We start from the raw sequence: 14,452 nt of genomic DNA, 5'->3' as shown, positions 1-14,452 counted from the left end.
CCAGAATAATCCATGCCTTAAAAAATATCAGGGAAGCCTTTTTAGAGAAGAGAAGGAGGACTGAAAGCTAAGATAGCGTATGAGGTTCATCTTCCGGCATCTGGTAATGTTCCAGCCTCAAGAGAATTTGGGGTGAGGTAGGAGGAGTATCTCTATTTTAAACTAAAATTCCTAGTAATGACCTGATCTACTTTGGGTTCACCCTATCTCCGGGCTGCAGAACAACAGTCAGGGTCACAGATTTGAGCACAAGCTTCACTGCTACTTTGCATGGTCTTCCTGTGCAAGTTACCTCATCCTTTAGACTCACACTGTTTTTAGAATTAATCAGGCAGAAGAGGGGCAGGAGGTGGAAACTAGCCTTACCAGGGCCCCTTTCTGTCTGGTAGTGCCAGACCCAGCTTGTAGGAAGAGCAGGGCAAGGGCCTGGGTCACACTCCTTGGGTCTGGGCCTTTTTTCTGTGATCTGCGAGACCTATGAGTTACATGCAGGGTGCAGAAATGGCAGCCGGTACTGCCCACAAGCTAAGAACTGTTTACAAGTTTAAAGTTTCATGAGTCAGTTGTACAAAGATCATCCTAGGATGGAAGGCATTTGAGGAAGGGCCAAAAGAGATGCAGTGAACAGTCCTTCCACATTGACTGGGACTGGGAGCCTCCAACACCTCATCACCCCTCAGAAACAGCTCCATTTTAGACTATTAGAATCCTGGGTGTGACCTGTTCTCCCTTGAGACTCGGCCCTTCTCCTTTGTGTCTCTGACTGAACATATAAAAATGTGCAGCCCCAGTCCCTTGGAACTCTGCAAGGGACTGCAGCGACGAGCCAGTATGGATAGGAGACTTTGGACCTTGCTGAGGTCTCAGCCTGGAGAATGAGGACAGAGAATGTGGGGGAAGCAGGCTGGATGAGAGGTGGGTGTTACATGCAGAAGTTTGCTGACTTCAGAAATGCCCAGTGTCTCCGCTGAGTTGCCATCTCAATCTATTCAAACCCTACTGCAGAGGCCAAGAAAGAGGGGCAGAGGTGAGTCCCAAACAAGGGTCAAGGAGAAAGCAGGGGACTGGCCTTCTAGCACCAGACCCCAGACTAAGGAGTAACTTCCCAGGCCCCTCCCACAGTCTAGCTGGCTCCCTCCCCTCTGCCTCCTTCCAAGCTGCTTCTCCAAACCTCCCAAGGCAGCAAAGACAGAGCCTATTTAAAACAACCTCCAGAAGGTAATTAAACGGAGCCTGAAGGGGATCCTTCTGTAAAGCAAAGGATGCCTCCATGAAACAAAAAGTGTCTTCCAAATTTATCGGTTGGGCCAATCCCATTATTCTTCTCCATTAATGCTGTTGCCATGGTAACTCCCAGGTAATGTGCACGTAAGCAAGTCTCTGTGGGGTGAAGACACCCCCAATTCTATAGATACAAGAAAGAAGGAAGAATTTCCCCCAGTTCTGCAGCATGGCCACAGCAGGCACGACTCATGCAGCCTCTCTCCAGCAAGAGAATGGACCCGCTGCTTTCCCTCAGCAGTGGATTTCAGTAGATCCACCTGTTCTGCTCCCCACTCTGTCTCTGGTGAATCCTCTCAGCCCCCACATCTCTGGCTTACAGCCCAGCTCTTGTATGTATAAATAAATAAAATAAATCTTTAAAAAAAATAGAGAGGACACCCCCAGAGTCAAACCAGGGGTTGGAGTTTCAGATCTTCCACTTACTGATCATGTGATGTGCAGCAAGTTTCTTAATCTTTTGAGCCTCCACTGCCTGCTTTGTAACATGGGGATACTTACTTTCATGATCACTGTAAATATTGAGTTCATATATTCAGCAAAAATCTACTGAGCCTCTATTATGTGCTAGGCACCGCTCTAGGCACTAAGAACACACCAGTGAGCAAAAAGGCCAAAACTCTCTACATTTGTAGAGCTTACATGCTAGTGGGGGTGAATGAGTCCTCCCAGTGGGACTGTCAATAAAAATAAACATTAAAAATAACTAAACAATAAAAATAAAAAATAAATTCTCTGATATGTCGGAAGACTGTGTATTCAGGAACGGAGGGAAAGTAGTCCACATCCACGGAAGGACAGAGCTTGCGCTGGATGGGGAAGGAGCATTTTCAGTAAGTGGTGGATAGTTTTCACTGAGGTGACATTGGAGGAAATACTTAAAGGAAATAATGAGCCATAGAGATAACTGGTGGGAGATTGTTCTGGCACAGAAGAGCCATTGCAAAGGCCCTGAGGCAGAAGTGGGTCCGGTTGGCATACTTGAGGGACAAGAAGGCCAGTGTGATGAGTGGATTGAATAAAGGGGGGAGTAGAAAGTGAGGGCAGAGGAGAGTGAGGGCTCTGCAGGCTGTGCTAAGGGCTGGGGCTCCCCCCAGAGCAGAAAGCAGGGGCACTCATCCTGCCAGAGCAGTGATTCTTAACAGGGGGGCAGTTTTGCACTGGGGGACACTTGGCAATGTCTGGCTGTCATGATTTTGGAGGAGCTGCTGCTGCCCTCCAGTAGGTAGAAGTCAGGGATGCTGCTGAACAGCTTGCGGGTCACAGAATAACCCCACACAAGGAGTCATGTGGCCTCACGCGCCAACTGTGCCGAGGCTGAGAAGCAAGCAGTGAATCATGCTTTCCAGACCACACTGACTGCTGTACTGGGAACAGGGATGCAGGTGGAACAGGGAGACCACCCAGGAGGCCACCACTGACCCAGTCCAGAGATGGTTCTGTAGCACCCAGCATAATACCAACATCACACAAATGCTTCAAGTAACACTGATTACTTGCCTGCTCTGTGCTAATGGTGAGGGACAACCTGGGGGTGCCTCAATGGGGAAGGGTGCAGATCAGGATCTCAGAAGTCTAGGACTATGAGTCAGAGTAGACTGCGGGTGTAGGGGGATCAGCCAAGCCCTCCCTTCAAAAGCTTCTGATAAACCTGCTGACACTCATAGAAGACTTGGGGTGCAAGCATTTTTAACTCTGCATTTTTTCTGCTATTTCCAGCAAAGCCCAAACACAGCTGACCCCATTTTCTCTCTGCCAGAGGAGACTTGCAGGATCTCTTGCATCCCAGCTGCCCTTTCTCCTTGGCAGGATGCAGGAGGAGATTCATCCTGCAGGGGGCCTCTGAGGTGTTATGCTGGGTGCAGAACAAGCACTTAATAAAGATGGGCTGATTCCCAGGCTCCAGAGACTGTGGAAGGATGGATAAGAACCGCCACTCAGAAGCCTGGCGTGGCCTCCAGAGACTTGCACCCTCCCTCCTGACACTCCAATAGCTTCTAAGTTGGTTTCCTTGAGAGCACTTCCTCCTCCCCCTCCGCCTGGCACTCCACCAGATGGACCCTACCACAGTACACTCAATGCTACACCCTTGCTTGAGAGCTTCCAGTAGCTTCCTCTTGACCCACACAACACATCTAACATCTCTGTGTGGGTTTCAAAGACTTTCACAATCTGGCCTGTAACTTCCCAACTTCCTCTCCAACTTTCTCCCTCCCCTTATTTCCCTCCCCTCTTCTCTCCTCTCCCTCCCTCTCAGCTCTTTTCTGTGACTTAGAAGGAACATCCCTCCCACTACCAGGGGTCTCTCCTTACAGTCCACATTTGCCTTACCCTTCAGGGCCTGCTATATGTCTTTCCACGAAACCTTTCTCATCAACTGTGTTTTAGAACTTTCTCCCCACTAACTCCCACCTGCCTTATCCTTGGCTCCAGCAACTTCGCCACCAGCCCAGCCTCTACCACTCTGGTGTTTGCATCATGTAGGTGCTGAGAGCCAGCTGCAGTGGGCAAGAATCAGGGTGTATGCTGACTTCCCCAGGGCCCAGCCACCTCAGCATCTTTTACACACAGGAGCTCAGTGAGGGCCCACAGCCTGACTGACAGCATGACTGCACATGTGTAACTGGGCTAAGAGGCCTTCACAGACACCAAGCTCCTCGGACTGGCCCCTGCAGCCACATTTGTGAACATTACTCACTCTGCCCCCGGGGTTGTGCACATTATTCTATCCACTGACTCCATTCCTTTCCAAATCCACCTTTGGAGAGTAAAATACTCCCATTTGGATTTCAAAAGCCAGTGTCAGATCCCCGTCCTGCTATACATTGCCTGTGTGACCTTAGGTGAGTAATAAACCTCACTGAGCCTCAGTTGTCTTGCCTGTCAAACAGGCAAGCATAGGTCCCTACCAAACAGGGTTCCTGGGAAGATGAACTGAGATGAAATGTGTAAAGCGCTGGCACTGTGGAGGGGTCTCCCCTCCTTGGCCCACTTGTGTCTATCCACAGCAAACCATCAAGCAAAACCCAGTATATAAAGTGCCGACAGCAGAGTCAACACCCAGAAATTCAGCTGCCTGTGCTTACATTCTGCTGTCATCTCTGGCCATCTTACTTAACTGATCGTTACAATCCTTATGAGGGTTTTTAGTGCATCATTTCTATTTGTCAAGCCCAAAGAGTAAATGACACTATTTTTATTTTATCCTGTGGACTAACTATTCATTGGTGTAGCAAACCTTTCTAGCAGGTTAACAGTTGCTAAAGGAGATATAAGCCACCCACTACAGAAGATCAAGCCCAAACCATCAGGTGTGAAAAACTAGCAATCCACATGCACATTCCCACTGTACAAGGCTGTAGCCAGAGGGCAGATTAGATAACAGACTGGCATGCAGGTCACCCAGTGCAGTCCCCACATTGGGACAAGCCTGCAGGCATCAGGATGCAGCCACAGGCTTCTGACTCGCATGGCTGCAAGAGGACATCGGAGCAGGCACGGAGCCCAGAAGTGGATGAGGCTGCTGTCCAGACTGAAATCAAGAACCACCCTGGGCCTCTGCAGACAACACAGACATGACACTTGAGCAGGGCCAGCCTGGACCGGAAATGGAGGACTGGCCTTAATTCCAGATTGCTGATTCTTACCCACCCCCTGAGCTGGCCTGTCATCACCCTTAGTTCCCGTGTATGTGTTGGCCAGATTGGGTTGTGGCTTTGTAGATGAACCCCAGGGAGGGAAGCACTGTGAAAGGCAGGGGAGTCAAGGGTGGTGGGTGGGGGAGGGAGGAAGAGAGAGTAGCTGCTTATTAGAGGGACAGAGCGGCAGACTCACACCTAGAGCACCGTGCTACCCAGTCACCAGATGGACACTGCAGGCATCACCAACACCAGACAGAATGGAGTAGCATGGTTAGTGCCAAGTCCCGCTGCCCCCTCCCCCAACTCTCTGCCTCCCCTCCTCCTGGCACCCTGGAGATACATGGGGGCTTTCAGGACAGAAAAACAAAGGAAGCCCAGGAAATAGGACAAGCGACTTTAAGTTACTAAAGGAAGCAAAGGGAAACATGACCTTATTCCCCAAACCCTGGGAGCTTAGAGGAGTCCCAAAAGGCCAACCTTAGCAAAGGTAAGACACAGGGGAGATTGGGCCAGCATAGAAGCTGGGTCCAAGAGGGTTTGGACCCTGGACCTATTCCTGACAGATTTGAGAGGAACCGCAGGGTCCAAGGACTACTTTCACCTGAGGAGGGAGCATGTCAGGTCAGGCCACCCAGGCTCCTCAGTGCCTGTGGCTGAGAGAATTGCGCTTGGGTATGAGATCACAGCCCACCCACACTGCTGATGTTTGCTCCAACTCAGCAAGCAGTAAAGATCCTGAAGACGGACCCTGACTAGCCAGGCTGCAACCTTCTTACTCCTCAAGGATCCGCATCACTGGCTGGCACATTCCTTCTCCCTTCACATTGTCGGCTGCAGTTGAGCACACTCGCCTGCCACTCCTCTGGAGGGGCTTGCTCTGTGCTCACAACGTGCTTCCTCATCTAGATTGCTCCTGCACCAGCACCTCTTCCTCACCAGCCTCTTCTCCACCTTCAAATCTCAGGTGAGAAATCGCTGCCAGGCACCCCTAGTCTAGGATTACCATTTCCTCTGCTATTCCACAGCATCACATGTTTTCACTCTCATTGCCTAGATTCTTGGGGATCCAAGAGGCTAGATCCTCACCAGCTTCTTCTTGCTCTCTCACCTATGCCCTAGTACTAAGCCTGGCCTAGAGGTGTTCTAGACACATGATGGAATTAACTGCACTGGGAGAGCTGATGGCTAAGCCACCTCACCCAGGAAGTACCAGCCAAGCACTAGTATATTATGTTGGCAGCAGAAAGCTGCAATATGGGCTTTATGCCTAAAGGTATTAAAAGAAGACAGGGCAGTGCCTTGGAGTTACCAGAAGGGAAAAACAGACTATAGAGGAGAGGGGACTGCAGCAAGTTTTAGGATGGAAAATGAAGATTTTCAGTAACCGATCCAGCAGAGAGAGGGAAGCATCCTTGCAGAAGGCATGCTGAAGGAGCCAGCAGGACAATAGTCAAGCTCAAGACTTGGAGGTACCAGGTACCACAGGAAAAATTAGTTACTCAAAGGGCTAAACATAGAGGATTGGTTCAAAGTCTGTACTCAAAGTAGGAGAATACCCAGGCTTTTCCTGCATAGAAGGGTGACCCTCAACTGTGTCTTCCAAATGTAGAGGTTTATCAACCTTCTGGAAAAACTGAATCCAAGTGACTGACTCCTTATTTTGAAGCACAGGGGAGGGTGGGAGTAGGTGAAGCTAAAAGTCAAGAAATTCATAAAAGTATGTTAAGTGGATATTGGGAGGGTAGACGCCTTCCCCTACTTGGTTTCTTCCAGAATGAAGCAGAGAAATGAGGTAACACTGCTTTCACAGAATAGGAAGAGGATTCTACAAAAAAGAGTAAAGAAACGAAATAATTAAAATACTTCTCAGAAATTAAAATTATACCATCTAAGTGTTGAAAATACGCTCTAGGAAATTTCCTGCAAAGTCAAACAGAAGGACAAAGTAGTGGAACAGAAGAGGGAAAAAAAAGATAAGGAAATCTCAGTGTCACTCTAATAGGAGAGCCAAAATAAGAGGAAAATATCAAATAAACAATATAAGAAAATTTGCCAGAACTAAGAGACACGAGTCTCCAGATTAAAGGGGGTCACAAAGCAGGAACCCCAAATAATTAAATTTTTTTTAAAAATTATTTATTTATTTATTTATTTGTTTATACAAGAACCGGGGTACAGGCCAGATGTGCGGGTGGGTGAGAGGATTCACTGGAGACAGAGAGGGAACAGAACAGGCAGACTGATGAAATACATTGCTGAGGGAAGCAGCAGGCACGACAGGAGAGGTCTGCCACGCCATGTGGGACCCTCGCCAGCCAGCAGGGATCGAATGGGCACTGCAGAGGCTGCAGACAGCTTCACAGCGCTGCCTCAACTACCTGTGCCACCAGGGGAGGCCCCCAAATAATTAAATTTTAAAAAATGACATTGTGACATAGAAGGGTGACGCTTATGACCTTCACCTGTGTCCCCCAGATGCTGGAGGTTTATCATCCTGGAAAAACTGAATCTAAGTGACTGACTCCAGTCCTACTGATTCTTTCAGCATGCTCTCTGCAAGGGATGCTTCCTTCTCTCTGCTGGGTCATTTACTAAAAATCTATTCATTTTCCCAAAGAAAAAAAACTGTCATGTGTAAAATATCTGGAAATGAAATAGTATCATATCTTCCACAGCTTTACTGGAAAAGAGCAATGTCTTCACAATTCTGAAGGAAAATGATTGTCAACCTAGAATTTTCTCCTCACCCAAACTATCAATGAAGGCTGAGTGCAGAATTACAATTTTTTAGACCTAAAACAACTAAAAATTTTCTTTTCATTTGCTCTTTTCTTTTTTTCAGGAAGTTACAAAGTACGGTTTTCCACAAAAATGCAGGTGTATACCAAGAGGAAGCCCTGGAACTAGAGGAGGCGGGCTCCAGAAAAAAAAATGAAACTGAAGGACAAGAGTCTTCAGATTGAAAAGAAGCACTGAAAATATAAAAATACTGCTAGAGAGCACCAAAAGAATTAGTGACAGTAGAAAGAAAAATGAGGCAATTATTAACTCCAGATAAAAAGAGAGGAAATATAATCAGGATATGATCAATTACTCTAAAGTAAATTTTAGTTATATAATTATAATAATAATGTATATTAAGTATCCATGATCCCAAAACCATGCTAATTCTGTTGGGAGAGTGATGAAAGTAGGAGAGGGAAGCACATTTAGGGGTGTAGATAATAAGACAGATGATTCCTCAACTACCATAATGGATGTTACAAATGAACTAGTTGAGGGCCTCCCTGGTGGTGCAAGGGTTAAGCACCGCACCATGAAGCAATCCGCAGCCTCTGCAGCATGAGTTCGATCCCTGGCCAGCCAGGGAATAGCCCACATGGAGCAGCAGACCTCTCCTGTCTTGCCTGCTGCTCCCCTCAGCAGTGTATTTCAGTCAGTCTGTCTATTCTGTTCCCCACTCTGTCTCTGGTGAATCCTCTCACACCCCGCATCTCTGGCCTGTACCCCAGCTCTTGTATGCAAAAATAAATAAATCTTAAAAAAAAAAAAGAGGGCCTCCCTGGTGGCGCAAGAGGTTAAGACAAAACCTATGAAGCTGTCCACAGCCACTGCAGCACAGAGTTCAATCCCCGGCCAGGGAGCTATGCAAATGGCGCAGCAGACCTCTCTTGACTCTCCCACTGCTCCCCTCAGCAGTGTTCTGCAGACAATCTGCCTGTTCTGTTCCCCACTCTGTCTCTGATGAATCCTCTCACCCCCCTATATCTCTGGCCTGTACCCCAGCTCTTGTATGCATAAATAAATAAATCTTTTAAAAAAAATAAAAAAAGAGAACTAGTTGAGAAATGTCAGTATAGATAAGTAGATAAGTATATTACTTGAAAATATAGTTTTCTATCTGAAGAAACAGTTAAAAGTATTTGCTTCTAGGGAACAGGAATGGGAGTTGGGGAGGGAAAAGGCAGCATACCATTTTTCTTGAATGAAAAAATACTAAATTTTTAGTATTATTTGCCTTATAAACTATGCTCACATTACTTGAAAAAGCATGAAATTAATTTTAAGTTTTTTTTGAAATAAAGCTTATGAACAAAAGGAAAACTTTGGCATACTCACCACCATTCTCTGTAGTCATTAAAATTGTCCTACACTACCTGCTCTTACTCCTCTCCCAAACCAAACACAACTATTAGTATTTCTATGAACTATAATTCAAGTTTTTACATGACATTAAAAAATGAAATTACAGGGCCTCCCTGGTGGTGCAGGGCTTAAATTCTCAGCACTATCAAGCTATTGACAGCCACTGCAGCACCAGTTCGATCCTCTGCTAGGGAGCTAACCCACATGGCGCAGCAGACCTCTCCTGTGTCACCCGCTGCACCCCTCAGCAGTGTATTTCAGTCAGTCTGCCTGTTCTGCTCCCCACTCTGTCTCTGGTGAATCCTCTCATTCCCCACCACACCTCTGGCCTACACCCCAGTTCTTATATGCATACATAAATAAAAATAAATCTTTTTTTTAAATAAATGAAATAACAGTGTCCTAGCCTAATCTCTGCCATCATCCCAGTCTTTCTCACACTCGACCTGAACTTTTGAATAGTGGTATACTGGCAAATATTTAATAATCAGTTTTGGAAAAGGAATTTATATTATTTGCCCATTTCCATCTTGTAAATACTCCCCTTGTTGCTGACTTCAAGCTACCACTGTGATCTCGCCGAGTGAGGAATTGGGAAGGGGTGCACATCGGCTCCAGCACGCCACTGCTGTTGGCTTTATTTAGCTTTATCACCACCAGACCTTGTTATTGAGAGACCCGAGGACCCCCTCTGAGGAACAGAAGCCCACAGTAGTAGTAGATGTGGATACTGAAGGGAAGCGACATGGTTCTGGCTGCAGGAGAAGGGGTATGAATTTGCCACCTTCTCTCCTCTCCCCATCTTCATCAATTACCTGTTCATTGGTGACCCCGGGGCGCAGGGTCCCATGCTTGTAGTCCTCCAGCAGCTGTACTGCCTCTCTGAGACGTCTCTGCGGGGGAAATAAAAAAAAACATTGAGAGTCACAGATCCAGGGCTCTTAGGACTCTCTCTCGTGGCAGAACATTAGTATCAATCAAGTCTGAATATTCAGTGTGTGAGGGCTGCCCTCCAGTTCATGGGACACGTGCAAAACATTAACACCACCCAAATGTCCTTCCATAGAGGAAGGACTAAATGACAGTGGCATGATAATACTTAGCATATTATTTGGGAGTTTTAAAAGTGAAGTCAATCTACATGTGATTCCATAGCCATATCACCAACATATTTTTCTGAATGAGAAAGCAAATTACAGATCCGTATGATGCCATTCAATATACTAAACAAACAAGACACATGCACACATAGAAAACAATATTTTCTGTGAGAATATTTATATGTGTAAATGTATGAAAAAGCTCTAGGATAAGACCCGTCAAACTGGTGACAGGGGTTACACTGGGATAAGAGGAAAGAGCCCAGACTTGACAAGGAGTGTCAGAAAATTTCATCTTAGCTGTAATATTTAAAGTTTTCATATAGAACATGTTTATGTAATACATATATAATTTCTTTTCAACATTTTAAAAACACTAGCAGAGATTTACATACTAAAGTACATATGGCTACAGTAACTGATAGGGAAAGAAGGGGAAAAAAAGAAGTATAGAATTGTATGATTTTTTTTTCAATCTTAAAAGCTAAAGAAACAGAAACAGTGATAGAAGGCAGTCTTTGTCTACCAAAAGATTTGTATAAGAATATTCATAGCAGCACTATTCAAACAGTCCAAAATTGCAAACTCAAATGTCAATACTAGACTGGAAAAGTAAATTGTAGTATATACACATGATGAAACATTATACAGAAATGAAAGAAACAAATTACAAACACATGCAGCAATGTGGATGAATCTCACAATGTGAAAGAATTTATTTTCCAAAAATGACCACCCCAATATCTCCCATCCCCTGTGCTCCTTAAGAACCTTCCCACATCCTGATCAAGAGGTAGAGTCTATATTCACCACTCACCCCCCAACCTTGATCCTAGGCAGGCCTTTGTGACTGCCTCAACAAATAGAGTATGGCCCACATGAGGCTAAGTCATAAAAATGCCTTGCCATTCTGCCTTGTTCTCTTGGGATGGTCCCTACCTTTGAACTTAACCATCATATATAAGGAAGCCCAAGCAGCCTATGGAGAGAACCATGTGGATAGGAACTTATGGCCCAGTCCATACCTTCAACTGAGCCACCAGCTGACGTCAGCACTAACTAACCCACCATGCAAGTGAGCCCTCATCAAGGCCCCCTTGCCAATCTGCAAGGAGTACAGATGAAACACACACACACATACTCACAGCCCTGTCCAAGCTGAAGGTCGGTGAACAAAAGAATTGACTGTCATTTAAGCTTCTAAATTTTGGGGTGATTTGCTATATAGCAATATAAGTCTAATATGCATAAAAATAAGATGCCAAAAAAAAGTGCAAAAAGAGGCAAAACTCAATGGCTCGGGAGGGGTGAGAGGGAAGAAATGTTTGATGTCTTACCTAAGTGGTGGTTACACGGGCACAAGCATATGTCACAATCCATTAATACCCATAAACAGACAACAGTGATACACAGCAGACCATGTCAAGGTCATGTGAGGAGACCAGACTCAGGGATACTCAATGTGGGGGGACGAAACCCAGTGATGTCGCCCTGTTCCCATTCTGATAGAGGAACAAAGCAGGCTGAGGACAGCCGAGATTGCAACAGGATTGCCCCTTCACTAAAGGAGGACGCAGCACTAGGAAGGGCACCAGTGGGGGCAAGCTGGGGGTTGGCTGAGCTGGCAGATAGGGCAGTCACGTAGGAGGGAAATGAACAGCCACCTCCTGTACTGCAACTGCAGGCCTAAATACCCATGCACCCACACAAGCTAGCTGGGCTGTCCTGCCCATCGGCCTCTGTGCGAAGTGCCCCATGCTGGTGCAGCCAGGAAAACTTCTCACTTGGGAGCAGCTGGACGCTGGAAAGTCCTGTCCCTGCTCTTTCAAATGTATACCTGTTAATTCCTAAATTCCAGAGTCCCTTCCCAGAATTAATTTCCAGAGTGGAGATAGCTTTGTGTTTGGGGGCTTTTCCCCCCAATTAATCTATGCTGTTTAAAGAAAATATTAGGGAAAAAATGGAAAAGTAGGGCCTCCCTGGTGGTGCAGTGGGTTGGGCACTGCACTATGAGGCACTCCACAGCCTCTGCAGCATGAGTTCGATCCCCAGCCAGGGAGCAACCCACATGGCGCAGCAGACCTCTCCTGTTTCGCCTGCTGCTCCCCTCAGCAGTGTATTTCAGTCAGTCTGCCTGTTTTGTTCCCCACTCTGTCTCTGATGAATCCTCTCACCCCCCATATCTCTGGCCTGTGCCCCAGCTCTTATATGCATAAATAAATAAATCTTTTTTAAAAAATGGAAAAGCAGAAAAAATCATTTAATATCACCTATAACCTTACCACAGAGAATAACCACTGCCAGAGAGAGATGATTTCCTTCTAAGACGATACATTTATTTTTTTCAACAAAATTCTTTCAACTAGATGAGTGGTTTAGTAACTGAGTTCAGAGTTTAGACAGACCCTTACTCTGCCCCCCAAACACCTCCAGAGTCGCCTAGGGATGCAACAAACTCCCCACCCCTAGCCCGCTTCCTCCCTCTGCCACAGCCTCTGCCCCCACACAATGAATGCTCTACTTTCCAGGGCTCAATGGTGAATGGCCCCGTGTTCTCATTATTTTCCCACTCCAGGGATTCTCCCGAGTTCCTATAACAACCTGGCCAGATTCCATCTCATTTGACACGGTCTTCAAAGGGAGGCCTCCTGCCACAAGGATAAGTTCCAAAGAGCCCCATCCTGGCACAGATGGAGGGAGAACTAAACCCAAAGTTCCTAAACACAAGTCTGAGAATCCAGGACTGAAGGAAGCTAGAACGTGCTTATGTGCCTCTGGGCCTCACAACCCTCAGCCAGCCCCCACATCACACACGCTACACCTGTCAGAGGCTGAGAAGAGACAGGGACTGCAGGCCCCTCTTCCTGACAGGGGTGGCCCCGGGCCACTTGTGTGGAGAGGTCCCTGAGGGCTGGCTGTTCTGGGGCTGTCTTCCCCCTGCAGAGAAGGGGGCCTTTTCAGGGCCACTTAAGGGTAAGGAGGAGGGTCTCCTAACTTTAAACCCTCATCTCACCTCAATGCATTGCGAGGCTTGGTGGAAGAGCCCTGGGCACTCCAGGGGTTGGGAAAATAGGAGGTCGTGGTAGTGTGAACTTTGCAGGAAGTCTTTTCAACCAGGAACAAATGGGCAGTCAGCCCCTGAATGCAAAGATCATGAGAGGCAGGCTGGCCCATAGACAAGCTGTGAGCCCTTCTCTGGAGCCTGGAGCCAGGGGAAGGGACGGGCCCAGCTTGTGGTTTCCTGACTCCAACACCAGCCGGCCTGAGTCAGGCTCACCAGCCAGAGAGTCACAGTGAGGCTCCTGGTATTCGACAGGGGCATGATCTCCAGATCATTCCAAAAACACAAGCACCTAGGAGGTCTGCTTCAGCAGCAGTGAATTTAACAGAGGAGAACCCTGGTCTCTCAGTCTCACCCAGGGCCCTGAGGGAAAGGAGCAGGCAGAGAGGTGGACTTGTAGTGGACAGGTGGAGACAGCAGGGTGCCATGATGGATAGGACTGGGGATGGAGGGATGGAGAAAGGAAAGGGCACAAAAAAGAAAGGCAGGGAAAGAGTTCTCAGGAACAAAACTAATCTTTTAAGGAGGGGCATCATAGACCATTCCCAAACTAAATGCAAACTGACTGTAATCCCTATTTGGCTAAAGGAAGATGTCAAGATGAGGTAAATATTAAATTTACTATAATGCTGTTTAGTATATTAAATATATGATAGGAATGACAGTATCTGGCCAGAATGTCAGGAGCACCGAGAAGTATTTCACCCCCTTCTGGTACAAGGACCCACCCACTGTCTGGGTGGACCTGCATGCTCCTGCCTCCCCATGGGTTCACTGCACCTGGACACCCTTCCTCCCCAACAGCCTATCACTGTTTCCATCCATCCCTTAAGATTCAGTGCTACCTTCTCCAGGAACTTCCAGAAATGTTTGCTTCCTCCTCTGAATAGTCACAGAGCATTTGGGTGGCCCCTCTCTGAGGTCCTGTGAGCCCATAATATCGGTCAGAGATTGCCATGTTGGGGAGCAGAGCATTGGTTTTAGGTACCTTTGCAGGACCAGCAAAACCATCACCAACACAAGGCCACACACCAGGAGCATTTAACAAATATAATGATAGAGGTGCTGGGGAAAGAAGTAGAGGATATGATCAAGGCTAGGAGTCCAGGTTTCAAAGCAGCTGACAAAAGTCCCTCAACATGATACTAGCTACAGAATCCCAGGAGTCTAAGACACTGTGTCCTGGACACAAAGGATGTGGATAAGAAATGCCTTGCATGTGC

General features: G+C 46.8%; 1 protein-coding gene across 8 annotated transcripts in view; it reads right to left on the bottom strand.

Annotated features, from left to right (window-relative positions):
• SFXN5 (sideroflexin 5) overlaps window positions 1–14,452 on the bottom strand; it is a gene marked incomplete at both ends in the record, with an annotated part of 107,423 nt that overhangs the window by 75,231 nt on the left and 17,740 nt on the right. For all 8 annotated transcript variants that reach the window (XM_084234331.1, XM_084234336.1, XM_084234337.1 and 5 more), the window contains one exon: window positions 9,884–9,961. In XM_084234331.1, the coding sequence (XP_084090457.1) occupies window positions 9,884–9,961 (78 nt within the window). The remainder of the gene's footprint in view (window positions 1–9,883; window positions 9,962–14,452) is intronic.

This window comes from Talpa europaea (assembly GCF_964194135.1).
Source record: "Talpa europaea genome assembly, chromosome: 6".
NCBI lineage: Eukaryota > Metazoa > Chordata > Mammalia > Eulipotyphla > Talpidae > Talpa > Talpa europaea.
The sequence above is the reverse complement of the archived record's forward strand: the minus strand, read 5'-3'. Positions and strand labels throughout refer to the sequence as shown.